At 47.1% G+C, this 19780-nt stretch overlaps 3 protein-coding genes across 7 annotated transcripts; 1 reads left to right on the plus strand and 2 right to left on the minus strand.

The window, feature by feature from the left end:
- Nucleotides 1-12: 12 nt before the first annotated feature.
- Nucleotides 13-19325, plus strand: dcun1d3 (defective in cullin neddylation 1 domain containing 3). 4 transcript variants are annotated; one of them, XM_052072007.1, is made up of 6 exons: nt 13-269; nt 635-758; nt 15609-15689; nt 15935-15984; nt 16616-17187; nt 18026-19325. In XM_052072007.1, the coding sequence occupies exons 5-6, from the start codon at nt 16745-16747 to the stop codon at nt 18567-18569; spliced, it is 987 nt and encodes a 328-aa protein (XP_051927967.1). In that variant the 5' UTR covers nt 13-269; nt 635-758; nt 15609-15689; nt 15935-15984; nt 16616-16744; the 3' UTR covers nt 18570-19325. The 4 variants fall into 4 exon arrangements, with proteins under 4 accessions (XP_051927967.1, XP_051927969.1, XP_051927966.1 ...); XM_052072006.1 differs by lacking the exons at nt 13-269; nt 635-758 and adding exons at nt 14272-14535; nt 14626-14669; XM_052072009.1 differs by lacking the exon at nt 15935-15984.
- Nucleotides 2850-5076, minus strand: kcnj12a (potassium inwardly rectifying channel subfamily J member 12a). Its single transcript, XM_052072000.1, has one exon. The coding sequence runs from the start codon at nt 5024-5026 to the stop codon at nt 3716-3718; it is 1311 nt and encodes a 436-aa protein (XP_051927960.1). The 5' UTR covers nt 5027-5076; the 3' UTR covers nt 2850-3715.
- Nucleotides 11984-14065, minus strand: lyrm1 (LYR motif containing 1). Of its 2 annotated transcripts, none has more exons than XM_052072010.1 (5): nt 13852-14065; nt 13041-13179; nt 12901-12961; nt 12446-12477; nt 11984-12364 (listed from the first exon to the last, which is right to left on the minus strand). In XM_052072010.1, exons 1-5 carry the CDS (start codon nt 13923-13925, stop codon nt 12251-12253), a joined length of 420 nt encoding a protein of 139 aa, XP_051927970.1. In that variant the 5' UTR covers nt 13926-14065; the 3' UTR covers nt 11984-12250. The 2 variants fall into 2 exon arrangements, with proteins under 2 accessions (XP_051927970.1, XP_051927971.1); XM_052072011.1 differs by having other exon boundaries at nt 13041-13230; nt 13852-13940.
- Nucleotides 19326-19780: the final 455 nt, after the last annotated feature.

Below are 19780 nucleotides of genomic sequence, written 5' to 3' on the forward strand. Positions count from 1 at the left end.
AATTAAAACTCCCGTTGCAAATATAACAAAAAGTTCAAAACGGGATAGAACAGGTGCAGCGATCATGTGCAGCATCCCTTACTGAGTTTTTTTTAAAGCATTATAGTGGCTCGAATGAGTAGAGTTTTCAGTTGTTGGTTTTTTTCCCCCGTTTGCTGCAAATTCTCTGTTTGCAGAGTGTTCCGGTTGCTTGGGGCAGAGAAGTGGAAAGAAACTCGAATGGAGAGTGCAGGTGGTGGTATGCATGGTGAGCAGAGAGCGAGGCTAAGGTGAGGTCCTGCCACTGAAAATCATCCTGCAGGCAATCGGTCAATCATCCCACACCACACGGGTGTTCATGATTATGCAAGTACAAACATGCACAAAAAAACAACGGTCGAATGCAATTGCGGTCAAATTGCCATAGTTTACTAAATGTAAATAATTTGTAAGTATGATTTTTAATCACCCGAGATGTTTTTAATGAATCTTTTCTCCAAATGATACATGATCATGATACCAAATGATGCAAAATGTACTGCTTCGACATCCACAAGTTGTATTTGAATCAGTTGTTCTGGAATAAAGGTTCACTGTCTCTGTTTGCTCTCGGGTGTGCATCATCGTTGATAAAGGGACATTGTGCTCTATTCAGAACGGAGACACCACTGGAGGCACTTGGAGGTCCCATGAAGACAACAAAGGCGTCCATTCTGCCTGACACTGGAGACGTCCTGCTGCCAGGAGATGACCCCTGTGTCCTGGCACGGCGCAGGCAGGTAGGCCATTGCGGGCCGTTGGGCTGTTCGCAGATGTCTTATCTTATCTCTTTTCCTTCCACTGGGAGATGAATTTGAGAAGGGTACTGACAGGAGAACTCGTTAAGCCATCCCCGTGTCCATTCTCACGCTTTGGACAGATGCACTTTTGTTGATTAAAGCTTACGTCAGCACCAATGAAGCTCACGTTATATTGTTCACAGCACGCAAAGAATTGACCAAATGTGATATTTATTATTTACATATTTCCAATACATACAGTACCGATATATATATATTTTTGGCTGGCTCCATCTTTGTTAGGTGTTCTTGTTTTTTGTTTTTTTCTTCCAGTGTTAGAGGAAAGGCATGTGTATGTCTGTGTGCGCTGAACACAGCTGGCTGTTCTCTGGGAGTCGCAGAAGGGACATTCCCGTGAGATTGTAGTTCCAAAATTCACTATTGCATAATTAACATTAAAAGTCATATCTGTTTTTCGCCGAAAACTCGGCATCAATCGGATAACTGAAAGAATTTGATTCCCAAAACAGTTTTTTCCAAACGGACTCACATTACCGCGGACGTGCGGCCCACTCGGTGCATTTCTAATATTCCTAAAACGTCCGTGAAAAGCCGCGGCCGAACAAGAAATAACATTCTCTGTTATCCATCTGGATCTCCGTTTGTGGGTAGTTTATCTCAACATGCCCTTGATTGTCCGGAACCTCTCTGTGTCTAATCCTACTGTGATGCTAAACCAGCACTGTCATATCACACAGCTGCGATTAAAAGTCGTCTCATTTTCAAAGCTGACTTTTCCTCGACGGTGATCTGAAAATCTGTGACGCTATCGCACAGTTGGTGCTCATTAACGCTATTAATCCAAAAAGAAGCTGCTCTTGTCGTCACTGTCCTGTGAAGTGTTCCATCATGCGACTGGGCACAAGGCTTCAACATGGCCTCCCGTTGTATTTCCATCCTAAAACCAGATTATCATTGGTGAATAGCATTTTTTTTTTTACCTCAACCGGTACATGCGCGTGTATATGTTGGACGACCAAAACAGAATTTGATGCTCGGGGGTGGAAAAAAAAAAAAAAAAGAAGTCGCCCATTGATCTGATCGAATCCTCTTGTCGAGTTCATCTTTACCGTCCGTGGCTTCGCGGCTCGCTTGTCTGTCATCGCGATGAATGAATGAGCCTTCTTGAATAATTGCCCCGAGACCGTGGAATCATTTGGCTGCGCTGACATGAATCTTGCTCTCTACTTCAGGCACCCTTCATGGTGTGATGTATTACCGTAGCAACCATTTCAACCACTGATTAGTAGTTAGGCCGGGAACTTGCGATTAACAAAAGAAACACGCAAACAGCAAACTGTTTTTTTGGTGGACTTTATTTTATTTGAATTATTTAAGTGACTGAATGAAAATGAAAAGCCCGGTAGACAATTTACCGGGCATTTAGGAAGACTTCTACAGAGGTCAAAGTTATTTTCCAATCATCCCTTTAAGAGAAATAGCACTGTGAAATGTGCGAAATGGAACTTAAACTATCAAAAGAAAATGGAAAAATATATATATATATCGATTCCACATTTCGGCCTCTTAATGGGGAACAGTAGGCGGGGGGGACACCCAGAACCGGTTGCCAGCCAATCGCAGGCAGGCACACTCAAGATAATTAATTAAAACACTTTTTTTGTTTTGTTTTTAAAGGGCACACGTGGGCAATATCGGACAAAAAAAGTGAAGATGGTATTATTGGAAGTGAATGCAGAACTTCACCTAAAACCAGTAAATAAGTGCGATCGGGTGTGGAGAAACATCAGCATTTAAATCCTTCCCAGAAGGCAACGAGCACTTGTTCTCCCCCCCCCCCCCCCCAAAAAAAGTTCTCTTTTTATGACCGACGGGACACCTTTCTCACAGTCCTTGTATCCACGTGTAAAATGGTCTTTATTTTGCTTATTGGGGTTTCTTTCTCCCGAGCTTATTTGGTGAAGATCGTTATTTATAATACATACAGCAGCGTATTGCATCTAAAGTGCGCTATCGACCTGTCGTCATTTCTTCAGAAGTAACCGACGTTATTGGCATGCCGTTCTGTGTTTTCATATTCACAATTTTTAAAAGAAGCAGTGAGGAAACAACAAAAAAAACAAAACATTTTGAATTCACTGAATAATTTAATACCATGTAGCAATCCCCCGGCATTTTGAAAAATATGATTAATGGGAAAAAAAAGGTTTTTTTTTTGTTTGTTCTGGTTTTAGCTGTGAAAAAAAAGTCTGATTTTATTTTGTTCAGCGTATCAGTTTATGCTGAAAATGAAAGTACAAATTACATGTTAAGGTGCTTATTTGGGGTTAAGAGTTGCGATCCCCGACTCGTTTCATTGCATGTTGCATTGGAGTTCTGGCAAGTTGTTGTTTTTTTTTTCTAATCCCTTTACATAATGAATGTTGCCTTCTCACCTAATGCTGGTCGGATCACAACTTGGAATGTCCTCAGTGGCTTGCGATAATTCCCCCCCCTTTTTAAAATTTTTTTTTATGGCTCATATCATCTCAGTGCAGCAGTGCGCAAACTTGGACTGCGTCACCCAACTTCTACCTATTACATGATGCAAAGGATAAGAATATTGTGAGGAGAGAAAGGGGAAAAAAAAAGTCTTTGCTTTTCGAAACCGAGACGGCACACAAACGATAGCGGAATGAAAAAAAAAAAAAAAAAGTATTTACACCTTAAATTCAACGATGTCAGTTTGTCATCGCTCATTAGAATCGTTAAGACACGCGGAAAGTGACCGTGTGAAAAAAAAGATTCAAGTTCCCACGGAAAAGGTCTTTTTTTATGTATCTGTGTGCATTATTTCTTAATGTACTCGCACGCGTCAATGTTTTCCTATGGCACTTTGCATCGTTCCGAATTTTGTGGAGTCTCCGACAAGAGAGCCCGGAACCGAGAAGAAGCTTTCATATTTCGGACTCTCTCCGATAAGACCTTTGCTCCAGCGTCCGGCTGGCCTGCAAGCGTTCAAACTCGTGTCGGCCGTTGCGATCCGGACTGAGGTTTGCCAGCGGCATGTTCCCGCCGCCTCCGCCCTCATGCTCCTCTTCCTCTTCCTCGCGGTTGAGGAAAGCCAGCTCGTTTTCATAGCAGAAGGCGTTTGAAGCGGGGACCAGGAATTTGTTCTCCAGCATGTCCTTGGCACTGCATCGGGGGGTGGACGGCACCTCGTAGGTTTTGTGAAAGTGAGCGTAATCCACCTTGTAGAGGTTGTTCTCCTCGAACAAGACGGGCTCGAACCTGTGTCCCCAAAGGATCTCGGAGGCCAAGTAGGAACTGCGCGCCTGCGTGGTCATGGCCGTGGCTTCCACCATTCCCTCCAAGATCACCACGATCTCGAAATCGGAGGTCTCCAGGTCCTGCTTGCCGATCCCGAAAAGGGGGCTCTGCTCGTCGATCCGGTGGAGGATGGTAATGGGGGACACCAAAAAAATGCGATCCAGGCCCTTGTCGAAGCCCACGTCAATGTCGATTTGGTCCAGGGGGATGTACTCCCCTTCGTCGGTGACGCGAGGCTTGATGAGCTGCGCCCTGACGTGGGCCTCCACGATGTGGCTCTTGCGAAGGTTTCCCACCCGCCACATGAGACACAGTTTGCCGTCGCGCACGGCGACGACGGCGTTGTGGCTAAACAGCAGCGTTTGCGCCCGCTTCTTGGGCCTGGCCATTTTGGCCATGATGGCGCCGATCATGAAGCAGTCGATGATGCAGCCCACGATGGACTGGAAGACCACCATGAAGACGGCCGCCGGGCACTCCTCGGTCACGCAGCGGTAGCCGTAGCCGATGGTGGACTGCGTCTCGATGGAGAAGAGGAAGGCGGCCACGAAGCCGTTGACTTGCAGCACGCAGGGCGTGAAGTTGTCGTCTCCGGCCGGATTCTCCAGATCGCCGTGCAGCAAGGCGATGAGCCAGAAGGCCAGGCCGAAAGCCAGCCAGGAAACCACGAACACCAGGGTGAAGAGCGCCAGCATCCACCGCCAGCGGATATCCACGCACGTGGTGAAGATGTCGGCCATGTAGCGCCGCGGCTTGTCGTCCATGTTGGCAAAGCGCACGTTGCACTGGCCGTTCTTGCGGACGAAGCGGCTGCGGCACTTGCGCCGCGTGGGGATCTTGCCGTTGCCCAAACCGTTGGCGCCGTGCATGGTCGTCAGACGCAGGCCCTCTTCCTCCGACGACACGATGCTGTAGCGGTTGCTCCTCCCCACGCTCATGCCGCCGCCACCTGCGGCTGCGGGATGGAAGCGGGAAGGCCCTGCTAGCTTGATCGCTAGCGCACTTGCATCTTAGTAGGCCTTCGGCGGGAAGCTGGGAGGCATGAATCCGCTCCCTAGAAGAAGAAGGACCAAATTGTCAGCGCATTGAGCCTTTGGCTGTAGGCATACCCGAATAACAGCCACCACGCTATTCTTCTAGAAATTTGTCTCCCACCCAAATGTGACAACCAGCTGCTTAGGCGTCACAAAATGTGACAAGCTGTCATGTCTCGAGACAAAAAGTGAATGCCGCATCTATAAATTGCCCCTATTCGCTCTGTCCGGGTTGGATTTATGGCGTATCGGCCGCATGCCGCGCCCATGTGACAAATGCGGCACAAAAGCCCCCCCCCCCCCCCCCCCCACTCCGTGTTCTTTTGTGGCCCAAATTATCTGTTGTCCTTTCAGCAGAATACTTTAGTTCGGGAGTCGGCGACGCTAGCAGATGCCGCATGCTGGGACGGAGGCAGCGGGGACTCTGTTTGACCCCGTTGTGGACGACTTCACGTATTTGTCATTTTTTTTGGGGGAGGGGGGGGTTACGCGTGCGTTCCATTTCGCTCAGCCTCCCGTGCTGCTTTGCTCCGTAACCTGAATGAGGCAGGAGGCACTTCCTTTACCATGCGTTGGAATGACGACAGATGACCCCCGGACATCATGCTGGATTTGGAGCCTCGGGTCAAGGGCGGAAGCCCAAGAGGGACCGCGCCGTGCCCCCCCCCTTGGGCATAGACAGCTTTTATCGCTTGGCCGCAGCCGCTCAGTGTGCGTCTGCCTGATTCGGGCCCTGAAGACTTGACGGATCACTCATGTGCACTCCCAAATCCCTCATGGCCAGCCGGCAAAGTTTCCTGAATCTGGTGTCCTATTACCTCATTGGCAAGTGTCTCTCGCTCCAAAGGGTCGTGATAATGATTTTTATTCTTTTTTTCTTTTTTCCTCACGTGTTCCTGAAACTTCAACTATTCATGATCCGAGCAGCCCTTCACCTCCGTGCTCACTCCGTCATCGTCACGCGGCGTCGGGTGTCCGGTGTGTTGCTTGAACGAAAGCAAAAACCCGGCGGGAGTCCTCTGGAATCATTAGACGAGTACTTCTCCCAATTATTCTTCTCTCATCTCTTCAGACCACCTGTGGAGATGGCGTCAGCGGAGGTCCAACTGGCCACTTGGATTTGACCTCATGACCTCATACGTTTGACATAACGGACACCGCGACACAATAGAATGGTGGCAGAGGACACGTGGGGGAAACTGAGCTGAGCCCCCCCACCCCGCCCCCCCGAGGCCATTGTTGAAGGAAGAGCCCCGCGCTCGGGTGTCATTGGATTTTGCGATTGTGCAACTTCATCTCCTCTCAAGTGACCTGCGGGTATTTTCCTTTGGAAAGCAACACCGCTTGAACACGCGCGCCTGCCGTCCGTACGTCGAAGATGGATGTGAGCGGCTCACTATTTGACTCCTCCCCCTCCGCTGGGGGGGGTTTCATCACAGGTTGGACCCTGAGAGAGGCCCTCACGTACAACCGAGTCTACTCATGTCATTGCGGCGGCTGTTGAATTGTATCTTGTGTGTTTTTTTTTTATTTTTATTTTGCAAGTTCTTTTCCACAGCTGACTCTCCTTCAGCGCTCATTCCCACGTCCATTTGTTCAAGATCTTTATTTTGTACATTTGAAATCCTCTCCATCAGATGATTCACTCCCAATTAAAATGACCTCTCGGCAGGCTCCCAAACCCACTTGGGCCACTCGAAGCGAGTGGCGCGAACAAAGCGCAGATGAGAAAAGCGGGATGAGCTCACGAAGCCGCGTTTTGGCTCTTTCATTCGCTTCGTCCGTCGTCTCTTTTGGGCTTTGTTTATGCGGCCATGGAAGAATACGCACACGTGCGCGCACGCTCGGCTCTCAGGTGTTATACAAGTTGTTGCTTTTCATGGCTTTGAAAGAGATGAGGACCGTAAATGCTTCTGCTGGGAAGCCGTGGCTTCATTTTGCAGCTTATTTGTTTCCCTGTAAACTCGACGATTAATGACCGGGTGGTACGCCTCCGCACTCTGCCTCGAGCCACTACGAGAGCCGCAGCTTAACTTCTGCACCGGCAATGATTATAAAGTCAAATAAGAGCTATCGCAGCCCGATTTTTAATTTTTTTTTCTTTTTTCGGGTTCAACAAAGTAGCACGCAAATGGAGGCGAGGCCTCGAATAAAATTCATTCGTTCCTGGGCGATTCTTACCTTGGCTTTCATCTGTCTTCTTCTGCCAGGCTGCACGCGGGAGCCAAAGGCGCGCTGGCTGTGCTCTTGCAGCGTCGGCGTGTCAGCCGAACTGAGGCATCGCTGAACTGAGCTCTTTTGCTCTTTTGCTTCAGTCCAGTTCCTCGGTCGGGCACCACATCATCCTTAGCATCAGAAGGCTGGGGCTCCCTTTACAGGTCTTCATCCTTTGCTTGGTCGCAAGGCAGAGAATCCGCTCGGTCAATCTTGGGTGTGGGTGGGGGGGACAGTATCCAAGTATTAAAAAAAAAAAAGACTTTTATATCCAGGATCCAGCAAATGCTTCACTTGCTCGAGTCAACTTCTGCGACATGGAGACGATCCTTGACAGGAGTTCCTCACCGCTTATTAAGCCAACACGTCTCTCGATCAATCTTTGCAATCTGATCTCGTTGGACCGCCGCTCTCCCTCTCCCTCTCTCTCTCTTTCTCTCTCTCTCTTTCTATCACACTCTCCTTTCGCTCCCCCCTCCCTCGCTCTCTCTCTCCAAAGTGTCACAGAAGCTGCCATTTGCAGCCCACTTTGCTCTCCTTCTCGCTACCTGCCCCCCTCCCTCCATCCCGACCACCTTCTTTTGTTTTTTTCTCTCCCGTCCTCCCTCCATCACCAGTTGACAGCAACTTGATGCATCGCTCAGACAACGGAGGCCCGTGAAACAAAGACACATCCCACATCGAATGGAGAGTACCCGAGGACATCAACTCACGGGAACTCAAAGAGACCCCTGAAAATTTTGCCGATTGTGGGGGTTGCGCGCTGCGTGGACAACAGTAGATGACCAGGTCCTCTTTATCCCCACTCCGGACCTTGTTATGCAAGCGTGGCAGCGCGCAAATGCATGTCTGCGTCTCAATGAGAAGGTTTTGCCTCCTACGGAGATGGCTAAGTGGGAATCACTGTCGCTGCCATGGCGACGGCTATCACACATTTGGACTATTTTCAGACCAATTGTGGGGGGGGGGGGGAAGAGCGGCTGCCGGTCACAACGAAATTCAAATGGGGACTCCCGCGTTGTGATTGCGTCGAGCTCCGAAGGCGTGCGTTATCGGTTCCAAGAGCCGCGCGTTGCGAAATCAGCCCCCGCATCCACAAGAACCAGATCACGTTCTTGACATGTCCAACTCCGTCGCACTTAAATTGTGAGCCGCTGGACATCACACCTCCTTTTTTAACTGATTTTCCTTACCACTGAGTGCCGTGTAGTTTCACCGACTTGTTGGTGCGGGTGCTCAAAAGTTCACGCTTGGATGTGTGTGTGTGTGTGTGTGTGTTCTTGTACTCATGACACTGTGAGGACCGGCATGAGTTTTTAACCAGCAGAGTGGGGACATTTTGACGAAGTGAGGACATTTTGCCCGGTCCTCACTTTGACGCCCTCTAAATCAACTCCAAAGTGTCCAAAACGGGTACCCTGTGCTTTTCCCCAAAAGTCCCCAGAATGTGTCCATGTTGAGAATTTTTCGCCGGGAATTCACACTCCTTTTTGCTCCCTACTGCAGCTTCTGTCGAAATTCGGTACTGCACCAACTTCACACTTTTTGCTCTCTACTGCAGCTCGTGTCAAAATTCGTGTGTGTGTGTGTGTGTGCATGCGGCTATTTGTAGCAAGTCTTGACTCCCTGGGAGCCCATCTTCCATCTGTCCATTCCACCGAGCGCAGCCCAGAAAAATCCCAATTTTATCCCAAATTTACCAGCAGTTGACCCTTTATTACCCCCGCCGACGGCATCTCAGGAACACGCATGAAGTCTGTCTAGTCTGACCGGAGAACAACGGGTCCACGCTTCACCGAATCGCATGAGTTTCAATGTCGAGAGCTGGACAAAATATTCAATCGTGTGGCTGATATGTTGAGATGCTTTCCAAAAAAAAAAAAACGAAACTGCGTGGCCCTTTACAACATGAATTAACTAGTGGGGCATATGGTGGTTTTGTGCAAGCATATGGTCGAATGCCATTTTCTCCTTCAGCTCGAGGCTTTTTTGGAGGAAACGATACCAAGCCATTCATAAGAGTGTGATGAGATCCTGTCCTGTTTACAAGGGAACATGCCAGCGCCATGTGCCATTTTTTTTCTTTTCAGGAATTCTATTTTCATACACAAGACGCACTCTTTTGATACCTCGGCCTCTTTTACTCATTCATCGAAAGCTGGAGAACTCTGCAGTCTCAACATGGCCCACAATGTGACAGCCCCCCCGCCCCCTCCCGCAGTTTCAGCTGTACCGTGCTGTAAACACATCATTAGAGGCTCGGTTTGTGCGTTAAAAGTCAATAGCAACAAATAAACCTCCAGGCTGAAGGATTTGGGGCAAGATTGACCGTCATTTTGGATTTATAATTCTTCCAAAGGTAGACGGTTTAAGAAAGGAAAAAAAAATAAATCATTGTGGTGCCCGGCAACCATCTAATCAGCGCGGCGATCATTGGATGATTTGCAAAAGGATGGCTCTGGCACCCACACTTTGGTCGATCAGTTTGGAAGCAGTCATGGCGGCTGAGTTCTTCAAGGATTTGGGGGATTCATTTCGGAGGCATCAAGCATCGCCCCCGAGTCGTGCCCCCTGCTGAGACAATCGACCAATTCCACTTAACTGTGTCAGACAAATGTCATTTCCTCACCGCTTTACGTCTTTTTTTTTTGTCCAAAACGGAGACGTCTCTTTGCGTTTGCTCAAGCGTCCTCCCAGAGGAATGACAAAGTGCTTTTATAGACCTCGCCGCTGCTGAGTGTGCGGCTGTCCAATGAGGTGACCACTGTGCTGTGAAGGAAGTGAGAGTCTCCAAGTACAGCGGGACTTTCTCTATTTTGCAGGGGGTGGGGGGGTCACTGTGGACTTTGCAGCGGTGAATTAAAGATGGCTCCCGTGGGTAAAATGCTCCAGCTCCACCCTTAAATAACAGTCTGACTTTGGGGCTATTTCTAAGAAACCACCTTGACCGGGCCTGACTCACCGTCTCAGACGGCCTGTGGTTGATTCGTCTTGCATTCAAGCACAACTATACTCGTTCTATACACAAACGTGTAATAAATCCTCCAGTCCATTTCTCTTCCAATCAAGCCATCTAATCACATCACTCGGCTAATTAGCGGCCACTGGAGGCTATTTTTAGCATTGCGGGTGTCACCATGTTCCGACGACCACAACGTATAACGCGGGATATCTTCAGGGTATTCGCTCCGACCTCTAGACAAAAATATGATTCAGTGGCTAGATGATCAATTTCAGTTGACGAACAGGAATGAGCATGGACGTTGAATATGGACCTTCAAACAGTAGCTACTTGAAGGCCTGTCGCACGCCATGCGATGGAAAAACGGTGATCCTGTGTCGGGTCGTGAGGCCCCAAATATAAGATGGGGGCGGGGTTTCTTTTAATTGAGCCATAAAAACATGGTGCTAGTGTCAAGGAAGAAGCAGATTCCCACACAGAGAGTAACTCCAGCGTGGCATTCCTGCTCACGTTGAGTGTTTCCTTCCAAAAATGACTCATCTGCCGCTCCGGGGTCACTATTTAGGTCCAGATTATCCACCAGGATGAACACTAACTTGCCAGTGAGCCCTGATTTCACCTCGCTCTCCTTTCCTCCGTCGTCACCGTTTCCAAAATGACGCTCGGCGTCACTTGAAAGTGGATGACTCCACAGGTGAGGACACGCTTTCGACAGTGGAAGCAATTAAAGCCTCACAAGGTTCGCCTCTGATCCCTCGCCATGGAAATGCTAATGTGCCAAGCGAATTACCAACATCTTTTTGGACCCGCGGCTAAAATTAGAGCGGCACATTATAGCCTTGTCTCTCGTAACAAGGCACATTTAAAGGATGTGCCGAGGATCACACTTTTCCGACCTGCGATTATTAATTTACACCTCCCTGGCACCTCGGAGGAAGAAGCATGGCTGGATGAATGGTAGCATGTCTCGCGGTTATCTAGTTTCTTGGCACGGAGAATAAAATAGAAAAAGAAAATAGTGAATGTATGCTTATGTATGAAATGTGCAAAAATTCCAAAGCAAAAATGGCCTTGGGATGTCTGCCTGTATATGGGTGAGACTTTTGTCCTAATAACACATCACAAGAATTGTAGTCAGGCAAAATATGCAACTGCAAGTGAACACTGTGAAGCTTTTACAAATCCTGCGCTACGTTGTGGTTATTTCTTTTATTTTTTTTTCAAAGAGAAAGGGAATCTCTCCTTTAATGCCTGCAGCTCGCTATCTGGCCGCCGAACCTTTTTTCCATTTTGGCCTGATGAGGCTTTTCAATGAGGCTCCTCACTTTCACCGCGCGGTGCTGACACACACACGGCCCTCAGCTCACTGCTCGCCCTCCTCTCCGGCGCTTGCGAACCCGCCTGCCGCCTAAGGAAGATGTAAACTAAGCTAAGCCCAACGCGCCCTGCTCCATTATTCATCTGCCCCCCCTCTAATGAGTTTTCCATCCAACTTAGCGCAGTAAAAGAAACGATTGTGCTTGATCACTTTAATTGAATTGCGCTTTTGTTGGAATGCCTCCATCCGAATCCTTCCCTGTGTGTCAAGTAGTTAATAAAAAAAAAAAAAAACTACCGAATTTAATAACAGACACAACAGCAGACACAACACAACGGCCAACACAACTCGAGCACAAGCCTCTTGGTAATGTTTTTAACATGAACTTTATTGAAATACAAGAACACACGTCTAATTGGCAGCTCTGCATCTTTGATGATTCAATTTGATACCACTTTTTTAAAAAAATGATAATAAATAAATTACCAATATGGCACGGCATGATTATACACATATACTGGAAGCGTCTTAATCATGACTAACATGCATGGTCCGCGGGTACACATCAACCCCGCGAGATGTGCTTGTGACGGCACCCTCTAGACTTGCGTTCTCTGGTTCCTCGGCTCGAGCGTCAGGTCTCCTTATGTGACTCTAAATAAATTGGCTTGGCCTGCTTCCTCAGGCGCTGCTGTGCTCGCAGCTTCCTCCCTTTCTGAGTGGCCAGTCCCAGTGGCGGTAGGTAGCTCTGCCGTGAGAAAACAAACACAATCTATCACATTTTCATCTTTGTGATCCAGTGCAGGAAGGGAAAAAGGATTTTACTTACGGCCCTTGGGTAGGGGATTCTGTAATGTAGACCTGTGAGACAAAGCCAAACACTGTCTTAGAAAGACTTTTGTACTGACAAAAAAAAAAAGTGATATTCGGCTATTGGAATCTAAAATAGAAAACCAGTACTGTATAATATTGTCTTTTAAAAACAAATCAAACTATTTTTGCCGCATGTTTTGGCTTCACTTCAATTGATGTTGTGCTGTATCTTCTGGCATGTGCGCTTGGGCCACCTGGTGGACATCGAGACGCAGAGTTGGAGTTCACTACCACTGAACTCTAGTGCGCACATTTCAATTTTTTGCTCTCAACTCCAAACAAAATAGTCATTCTGATGACAGCTCGCATTTGAAAAAACTACCATGTTGAGTTACTCGTATCTCAAGGCACCATTGTATCAAGTGGATACAAAACGTGACGACACAACGGCAGTATAAACATGCCCCTTACCGATTTCTATCCTTGCTTCACATTCCTCAATACATTTCTTGATTGATTCTTGATCAGTCATCTGCAAAGGGGCAAACACAACAATCAGGGATTAGCCCAAACAACTACTGCGGCACATACGCCGGACATGTCGCTCCCACCTGCTGGTTCTGTCGGAACAAAGTGCGTGCCTCCTGAAGTATATAATTTCTCTCGGTCAGCGTGTCACTTGCCACTCCACTTTGGGCTTGCCAGGTTCGTGCAATGCGAAACACCCGCATGTAGAGCGACAACACCGTCCTGCGAGTAGAGGCCGTCATCTGTACTCACATGAGACAAACGTGACAGGACCTGCATAACAATGTGTGATATTGACAAATGTACTCCCAATACTGTATATTTGTTCATCTCTCGATGCCAGAGATGTACACTGACAGGCAGAGCAATTCAATTTTTGTCCAGTACCACCACACACATCATCACTATTTCAGTATACTGTATACAATTTTTGTGGCATTTCTGTTTGGTGTAAAATGCGTCTTGCCTCAGTAAAGATTGGGAAACGTTGCAATTATCAACTTACTGTTTTATATTGTTATGTATTAATTGAACCTGTACTTTTTTAAGGGTTGCAATTTTATCACAAATAACACAACTGACCGCAATTCCACTAATTTACGAAAGATGTCGCTAAAACATTGTTTACTACCCACCGGGCGCGCATGGCCGTTGTGAAACATGTTATGTACTGCATATTATTTGCGAAACTTAAAAATGTCATAGTTCGCGTGTTCTCTGTGCCAGTTACATTTATATTTGGTTAATTATGCTGTAGTGAGTCAGTAATTGTTTACGACCAAAAGACGAATATAGCCTTCTTCACCAGAGCGCACGAACGCTTTTTCTAATGGACACCAAATTGAATTAATGCAATTTCAAATCAAACTAAATACCGATAAATGATAGGATTACCGTTGAAAAATGAGCTTGACTGGTCCTTGTAAAGTGAAACTGCCGGAATAGGGTGACTCAAATGCTTGTCGCATGATAGTGACGTCACTAGCCAGCTCAATTTAAAACAATATGAAAAGCAGCTAAGCGAGCACTAAACAACGCGTTTACGTAAGTTAATTGGTCTTAAAGATTTTAAGGAATTGTAACTAAATATGTACTAGATTTCTCATTGATTGGTTGTGTAAAATATTTTAATAGATTCAGTGGCACAACATAATCTCTTAAGGAGCTCTTGAACGTTTCATCGACGGAACATGTCATTCATTCGTTTTTGTATTTATTATTTTATTACGGCTGTAATTCCATATTTACGATCGCTGTCGTTTCACAGAATTAAAGGATAATCGTCAGTGGCGCTGTGGTGAAGATCAGCTGTTTTGGCCGCTTGGAACAGGGAGGAAGTGATGCATCGAAATGCCCGTAAAGAAGCTCCTCCAAAAGGGGGAAGCACAAAGAAATGGACTGTCGTGTATTTTACTGTAGTTTCTCAACTCGCTTTGACATGCCAAGTGTAGTTTTAGTGGAATTACTATGACACGTCTTAAACGTTAAGCGCTCTCCTTTCTTTTTCCCTCCCGAGCTGCCACCGCTATTAGATTTTGCAAGTTTTTTTTTTGCTGTTTGCTAGCTGGGCGAGCTAATGTGAGTTAACGTGACGAATTGGTCTTCAGTTCTTTTCTGGTCGTATCGGCCAATATTTAACCTTATTTTATTATCACCGATACATACTAGATGGGATTTTTATCCGATCGCACGTCACTGGGACTTCAAAAAAGGTGAGTTGGTGACTGTCTTATTCGACACACTTAGCTTAGCTGGTTGCTAACTTTTAGTCAACCGAGGCGACATCGGTCGGGCCCCGATCGGTGACTTGATATTTTACAACTCTGCTACATCCATACCTTGATATGAATTGCTGTCGATAAGTGATGAAATTGATACTCTTCTTCTGGCAAAACTAAAACTATTACTTCATTGTTGCCAGGTAATTTCCGGATTAGTGTACCTATAAATCATGATGCGGTTACACCTAAGAAAATTCTTAACCTCAAATAACATTATGGAAAACTGACTATAGTTGGTTCTTTCCTGCACACCCTAACAGGGAGAGTTTGCCATTTTTTAAAGTACTGTAACCACAGCGCCTGAGGAAGAACAACGTACAGAGACGAGGCATGGCAGTCATCTACCAGGCACCTATGAGCCCACTCATTTCCAGTACCTCTTAATTTGTGTGTGGGGGGGGAAGCATAAAAGATATGCTTCAGCTTTACAGTTGCGTTTAGTTGTCTTAAGCACTATCTTGAACTTTGATTTATGTACACCAAATGTTTCAGCTGCATTTTTTTAATGCTTTACCCATAAAATTGAGCTGCAATATATGTTGCTCCCGTGGTTTGAAGATGATTGTTAAAACAAAAAATGCCTTTATCGCAAAGGTGTGTTGGTTGGAGTTGTGATCGGTGCACTCAAGGGGAGCTGTCTGAACATGCCCAGAGCAGCAATGCAAGTGTATCAGCTTTGCTTCCATGCTGAGCAGGATTCCCTGATCACAATGATCCGATCAAGTGTGGCCTTGCGGGATCGGAAAATAAACTTTCTAATATTTGGGCTAATATAATATGATTCACAACAATCAGTATAGGATTTCTAAAGCAGTGCCTGGAACTTGTGTATGTTTTTGTTTCTCATGACATTGGGTTCTGTCTCGTCAGCATTGCCGATATCAAGGTCATAATGATGCCGAAGCACAGAGAGCGACTGATTTGCAGCCAATGCAACGCAATGGATTGTATGTAAGTACTCCTTTGCTATCTTGGCTATGTGCTTGGGGTTTAGGCTGAACAACTGCACTGTATATACAGGAAAGCCACTTGATACATTTCCCCTCTCACACACATTTCTAACCATTGCGGGAAAAGGACATAAAGATATCAATTCGGCAGCCATTTGCATTTTCTGTTGTGCGTCCAAATGGGAGTCAGCATTTTTCACGCAGGCATAACAAATTGGAATGCTGTTTTCACTTGTTCTTTTTAAGGGTTTGACAACTGGCAGTGCAAGAACTGGATCGTGGTTTATTTGGCACAGGTAGAGGCCAACATTTTATTTTGCATGAAGGTGTATTACAAGGCATTTTTTCCTGGTTACTCTTTATCAACCAACTGTTGTTATTTGGTAGTGTTTAGTGAAAAAAAGCCATAAGTGAACAACAATTGAGCAATATCACACAAGTGGGACTCATGTTGTACTCGGACATGAGTCTCAATTTAAAATTGCAGCTGGACATAGTGCTACCAATCCACCAAAAAGTTTCAGGCCCAGGAAGTTGAGATATTCTGTGCAAAGTGTAGTCATTCCTAAGCGTAAGTGCAAAAGAGACCGCTTAGATCAGTGATTCAGTGGAATGAGTCCAGTTCATTTATATTTGACTTTCACTGCGTTTAATCTTTGAGGACTGTTTTTCCAAAAATGATTTTGATACAAATTTTATTTCATCTATGTTAACTGAATTTTAATGGCATCATTCAAGTAACGTCTTTTCCCTGTATTTAGTGACAAAAAACTCCCCAATGTTACAGGGGCTGTCCAAGAACATTAAATATACCTTTTTAGGAATAAAACGCACCCCCCCCCCCCCCCCCCGCTCTCTATTTAAAATTCTCAAACTGTCATTGTCCTAATGTTTCTGGCAATGTTTAAATGTTGTCATTTGCTCAAGGCTTGAGGGTATGTTGAGACATCCGGATGGGCCAGAGCAGAGGCGTCTAGGTGGTTCGGACGGGGACTGAAGGGAGGAGGAGGAGGAGGAGGAGGGGGGATCGACAGACGGGCGAGCCGGGAGAAAGACATGGGCCAGTGCGTCACCAAGTGCAAGAACCCGACATCCTCGCTCGGCAGCAAGAGCGGCGACAAGGAGAGTGGCTCCAAGTCCCACAAGAAAAGCAGCTGCATGGGTAGCGCCGGAGGCCACAAGGAAGAGCCCAGCGCCCCGTGCTCAAAAGCCGGCGGCGAGCTGTCCAATGGCACCAAGGCCCTGGAGGCTTGCGTGGAGACGCCCATCATCTCGGCCTTGATGGGAGAACCGCGTAAGGCGGACAGCCCGGACGGAGACGGGCTGTCCATCAAGCACATCGAGGAGCTGTTCTCCTGCTACAAGGACGAGCAGGAGGACGCCATCTTGGAAGAAGGCATGGAGAGGTTCTGCAACGACCTGTGCGTGGACCCGGCCGAGTTCCGCGTGCTTGTTCTCGCCTGGAAGTTCCAGGCGGCCACCATGTGCAAGTTTACAAGGTGAGAGGGCGCTTTGGGAAGGAGTCATGCTCGCTCGCGTTTGCTTTGACGGTAACTGGCCCCTCTCGTACACAGGAAGTGTATCCTGCCAATGTCAACGTGCGCTTCGTCTGAATAGAATAGCCTTCCGCTTGACTCACTCACTCCCCCCTCTGATTTTCAGCTTGGCTCTTTTGTTGGCAAACGCTTAAAATAATAGACACACGAACCACTGTCCACTGATACGAATGGATTTTATTCAAGTCTTATCGGAATGCCTGCCGAAACAAAAGTTTCAAACCGAGTCTTAAAACCGACTGCTGAGAAGTTAGCTCGAAAGGAAGTGCATTTCGCAATTTCTGGGAAACGCATCGAAAGGCTCTTTTACCTTTTTAGTTTTTAATCTCATGTGAGGGGGATTTCTTAAAAGGCAGTCAGCAGACCGTCGTGACCTACAGTAACTCGACTCAAATCACAGCACTTTAAAGAAAAAATGCCACAGCTATAACAAAGTGCTATACATTGGCTTGCGACAAACATAACGGATGAATAAAAATGGAAAGCAAGTCAACACTCTGGACCAGTTGGGGACGGTCTGAAGCAGTTCAGAGAAATCGACTGTTACATTTCCCGCTTGGATTAGAAAATGGCATTTAAATAGGCTGGGCATGGTGCACACTTTTGCAACCACATTATATGTCAATATTTAATTGAATACCTGATTGGTTTTTTTGTTGTTGTTGTGGAGTGGGAGTGACCCCGAACATGGCCTCCCTCTCGATCATTTCATTGCGGTGTCGTTTCGCCTTGCTTCTGTTCGAGTGACCGAGAGTTCTTGTCCCATATCTGCTCTGACCAGGAAAGAGTTTGTGGAGGGCTGCAAGGCCATTCAGGCGGACAGCCTCGAAGGCATCTGCTCGCGCTTCCCCTGCATGCTGCTGGAGGCCCAGGGTGAGGAGAACTTCAAGGACCTGTACCGCTTCACCTTCCAGTTTGGCCTGGATGCCGACGAGGGCCAGCGCTCGCTGCAGCGCGACATCGCCATCGCACTGTGGCGCCTCGTCTTCACCCAGGACATGCCCTCCATCCTGGAGCACTGGCTGGACTTCCTGGCCGAGAACCCGCCGGGCATCCGGGGCATCTCCAGGGACACGTGGAACATGTTCCTGAACTTCACGCAGGCCATCGGACCCGACCTGAGCAACTACAGCGAGGACGAGGCCTGGCCCAGCCTCTTCGACACGTTTGTCGAGTGGGAGTTGGAGCGCAGGAAAAGAGAGGAGGAACGAGCGGCCACGGCGACGCACGGCGAGGGCACGCCGACTCGGACGGAGTGTTTGCTGAGCCTGGACGGGCTCGAAACGGATGGCAGCAGAGGATCACAAACGTGGGGGGGCCACTGACCAGAAAACACGAAACGTTCGGGAGAGGAACCTTGGCTTTGAAGTGAACCGTCGGGTGAACGTTCGTAGTATCCTGTCGGGGTGGGATTCCTGCTTTGCAGTTGTTTTTTTTTAAGCGTTCTTGAAAGGGCTCTGTGAACTGACATTTTAAGCACTTCTATTTAAGTTATTGCTCTACTCCCCTTTTATTTTATTTTTTGTCTTTTTGTGAGACATTTTTACTTGCACCGTATCCGTTTGAAGGCTTTGTTCAAAAACAAAGAGCTATAACATTATTAACCCCCATTCCCTGGTTTAGAAATCACAGCGGCGCCTTGAGATACGAGGGAGAGAATTGTATTTTGTGTTCCAAACATGGTCGCAGAATACATGAAACTTGTCAAGTCAAGCCAACAGTATTTCTCGAGCACTTTCAAACAGCCATCGCTGCATACAAAGTGCTGTACACATGGAGCGATTTAACATACACAATAAACAGTAAGACGAAATGGTAATAAAGGCGGTAGAAAGCACCAAGCAGTAAAATCATGCCGAGTCGAACGCCAAAGAATACAAGCGGGTTTTGAGGAGGGCTTTAAAGTTGGGCAGCGAGGAGGCTTGCCGAATGTTCAGTGGGAGGTCATTCCAGAGAGAGGGACCAGCAACAGAAAAGGCTCCATCCCCTCTGAGCCTCAGTTGTATCTCAAGGCACCACTGTAGTCATTTGCATCTGGTAACTGCTGATTAATTTAGTCATTAAAAAAAAAAAAAAGGAAACTGGGACTAAACGTCAACCCCATTTTTGGAAATGCGAGGGTCGTCCTGATTGGTCTCGTGGTTGTAATTGCTTCTGTCTTGCGGTGCTGTGAGGATGGATTAGTTGCACTTGCCTTGCCTTGGCCACTTTTGGCAAACAGAAACATACAATTATATTCCAAGGGCATTTTCTAAATGGACAAAATTCCTTTGACACTTTGATTCACTGGAAATCCTCTTTCCAAGGTAATAGACTCATGTTTTTCCGACACCCGAGTGCGTTTGAGGTTTGCAGTGCTCCCCATCGACCTCTCACGTCTCCCCAAATATCTGTTTCCCTTCAAGAAGCAGCCAAGTGTGTAAAAACGCAATGACGCTGCCTTTTACTTGCAACCCAAACGAGCAAAGGCTACAGCAACGTCTCGGCCGATTCCCGGCCGAGATGACGCTGGCTCGATCCCGTTGCTTTTTGAAAG

This window comes from Hippocampus zosterae, chromosome 7 (genome assembly GCF_025434085.1).
Source record: "Hippocampus zosterae strain Florida chromosome 7, ASM2543408v3, whole genome shotgun sequence".
Classification (NCBI taxonomy): domain Eukaryota; kingdom Metazoa; phylum Chordata; class Actinopteri; order Syngnathiformes; family Syngnathidae; genus Hippocampus; species Hippocampus zosterae.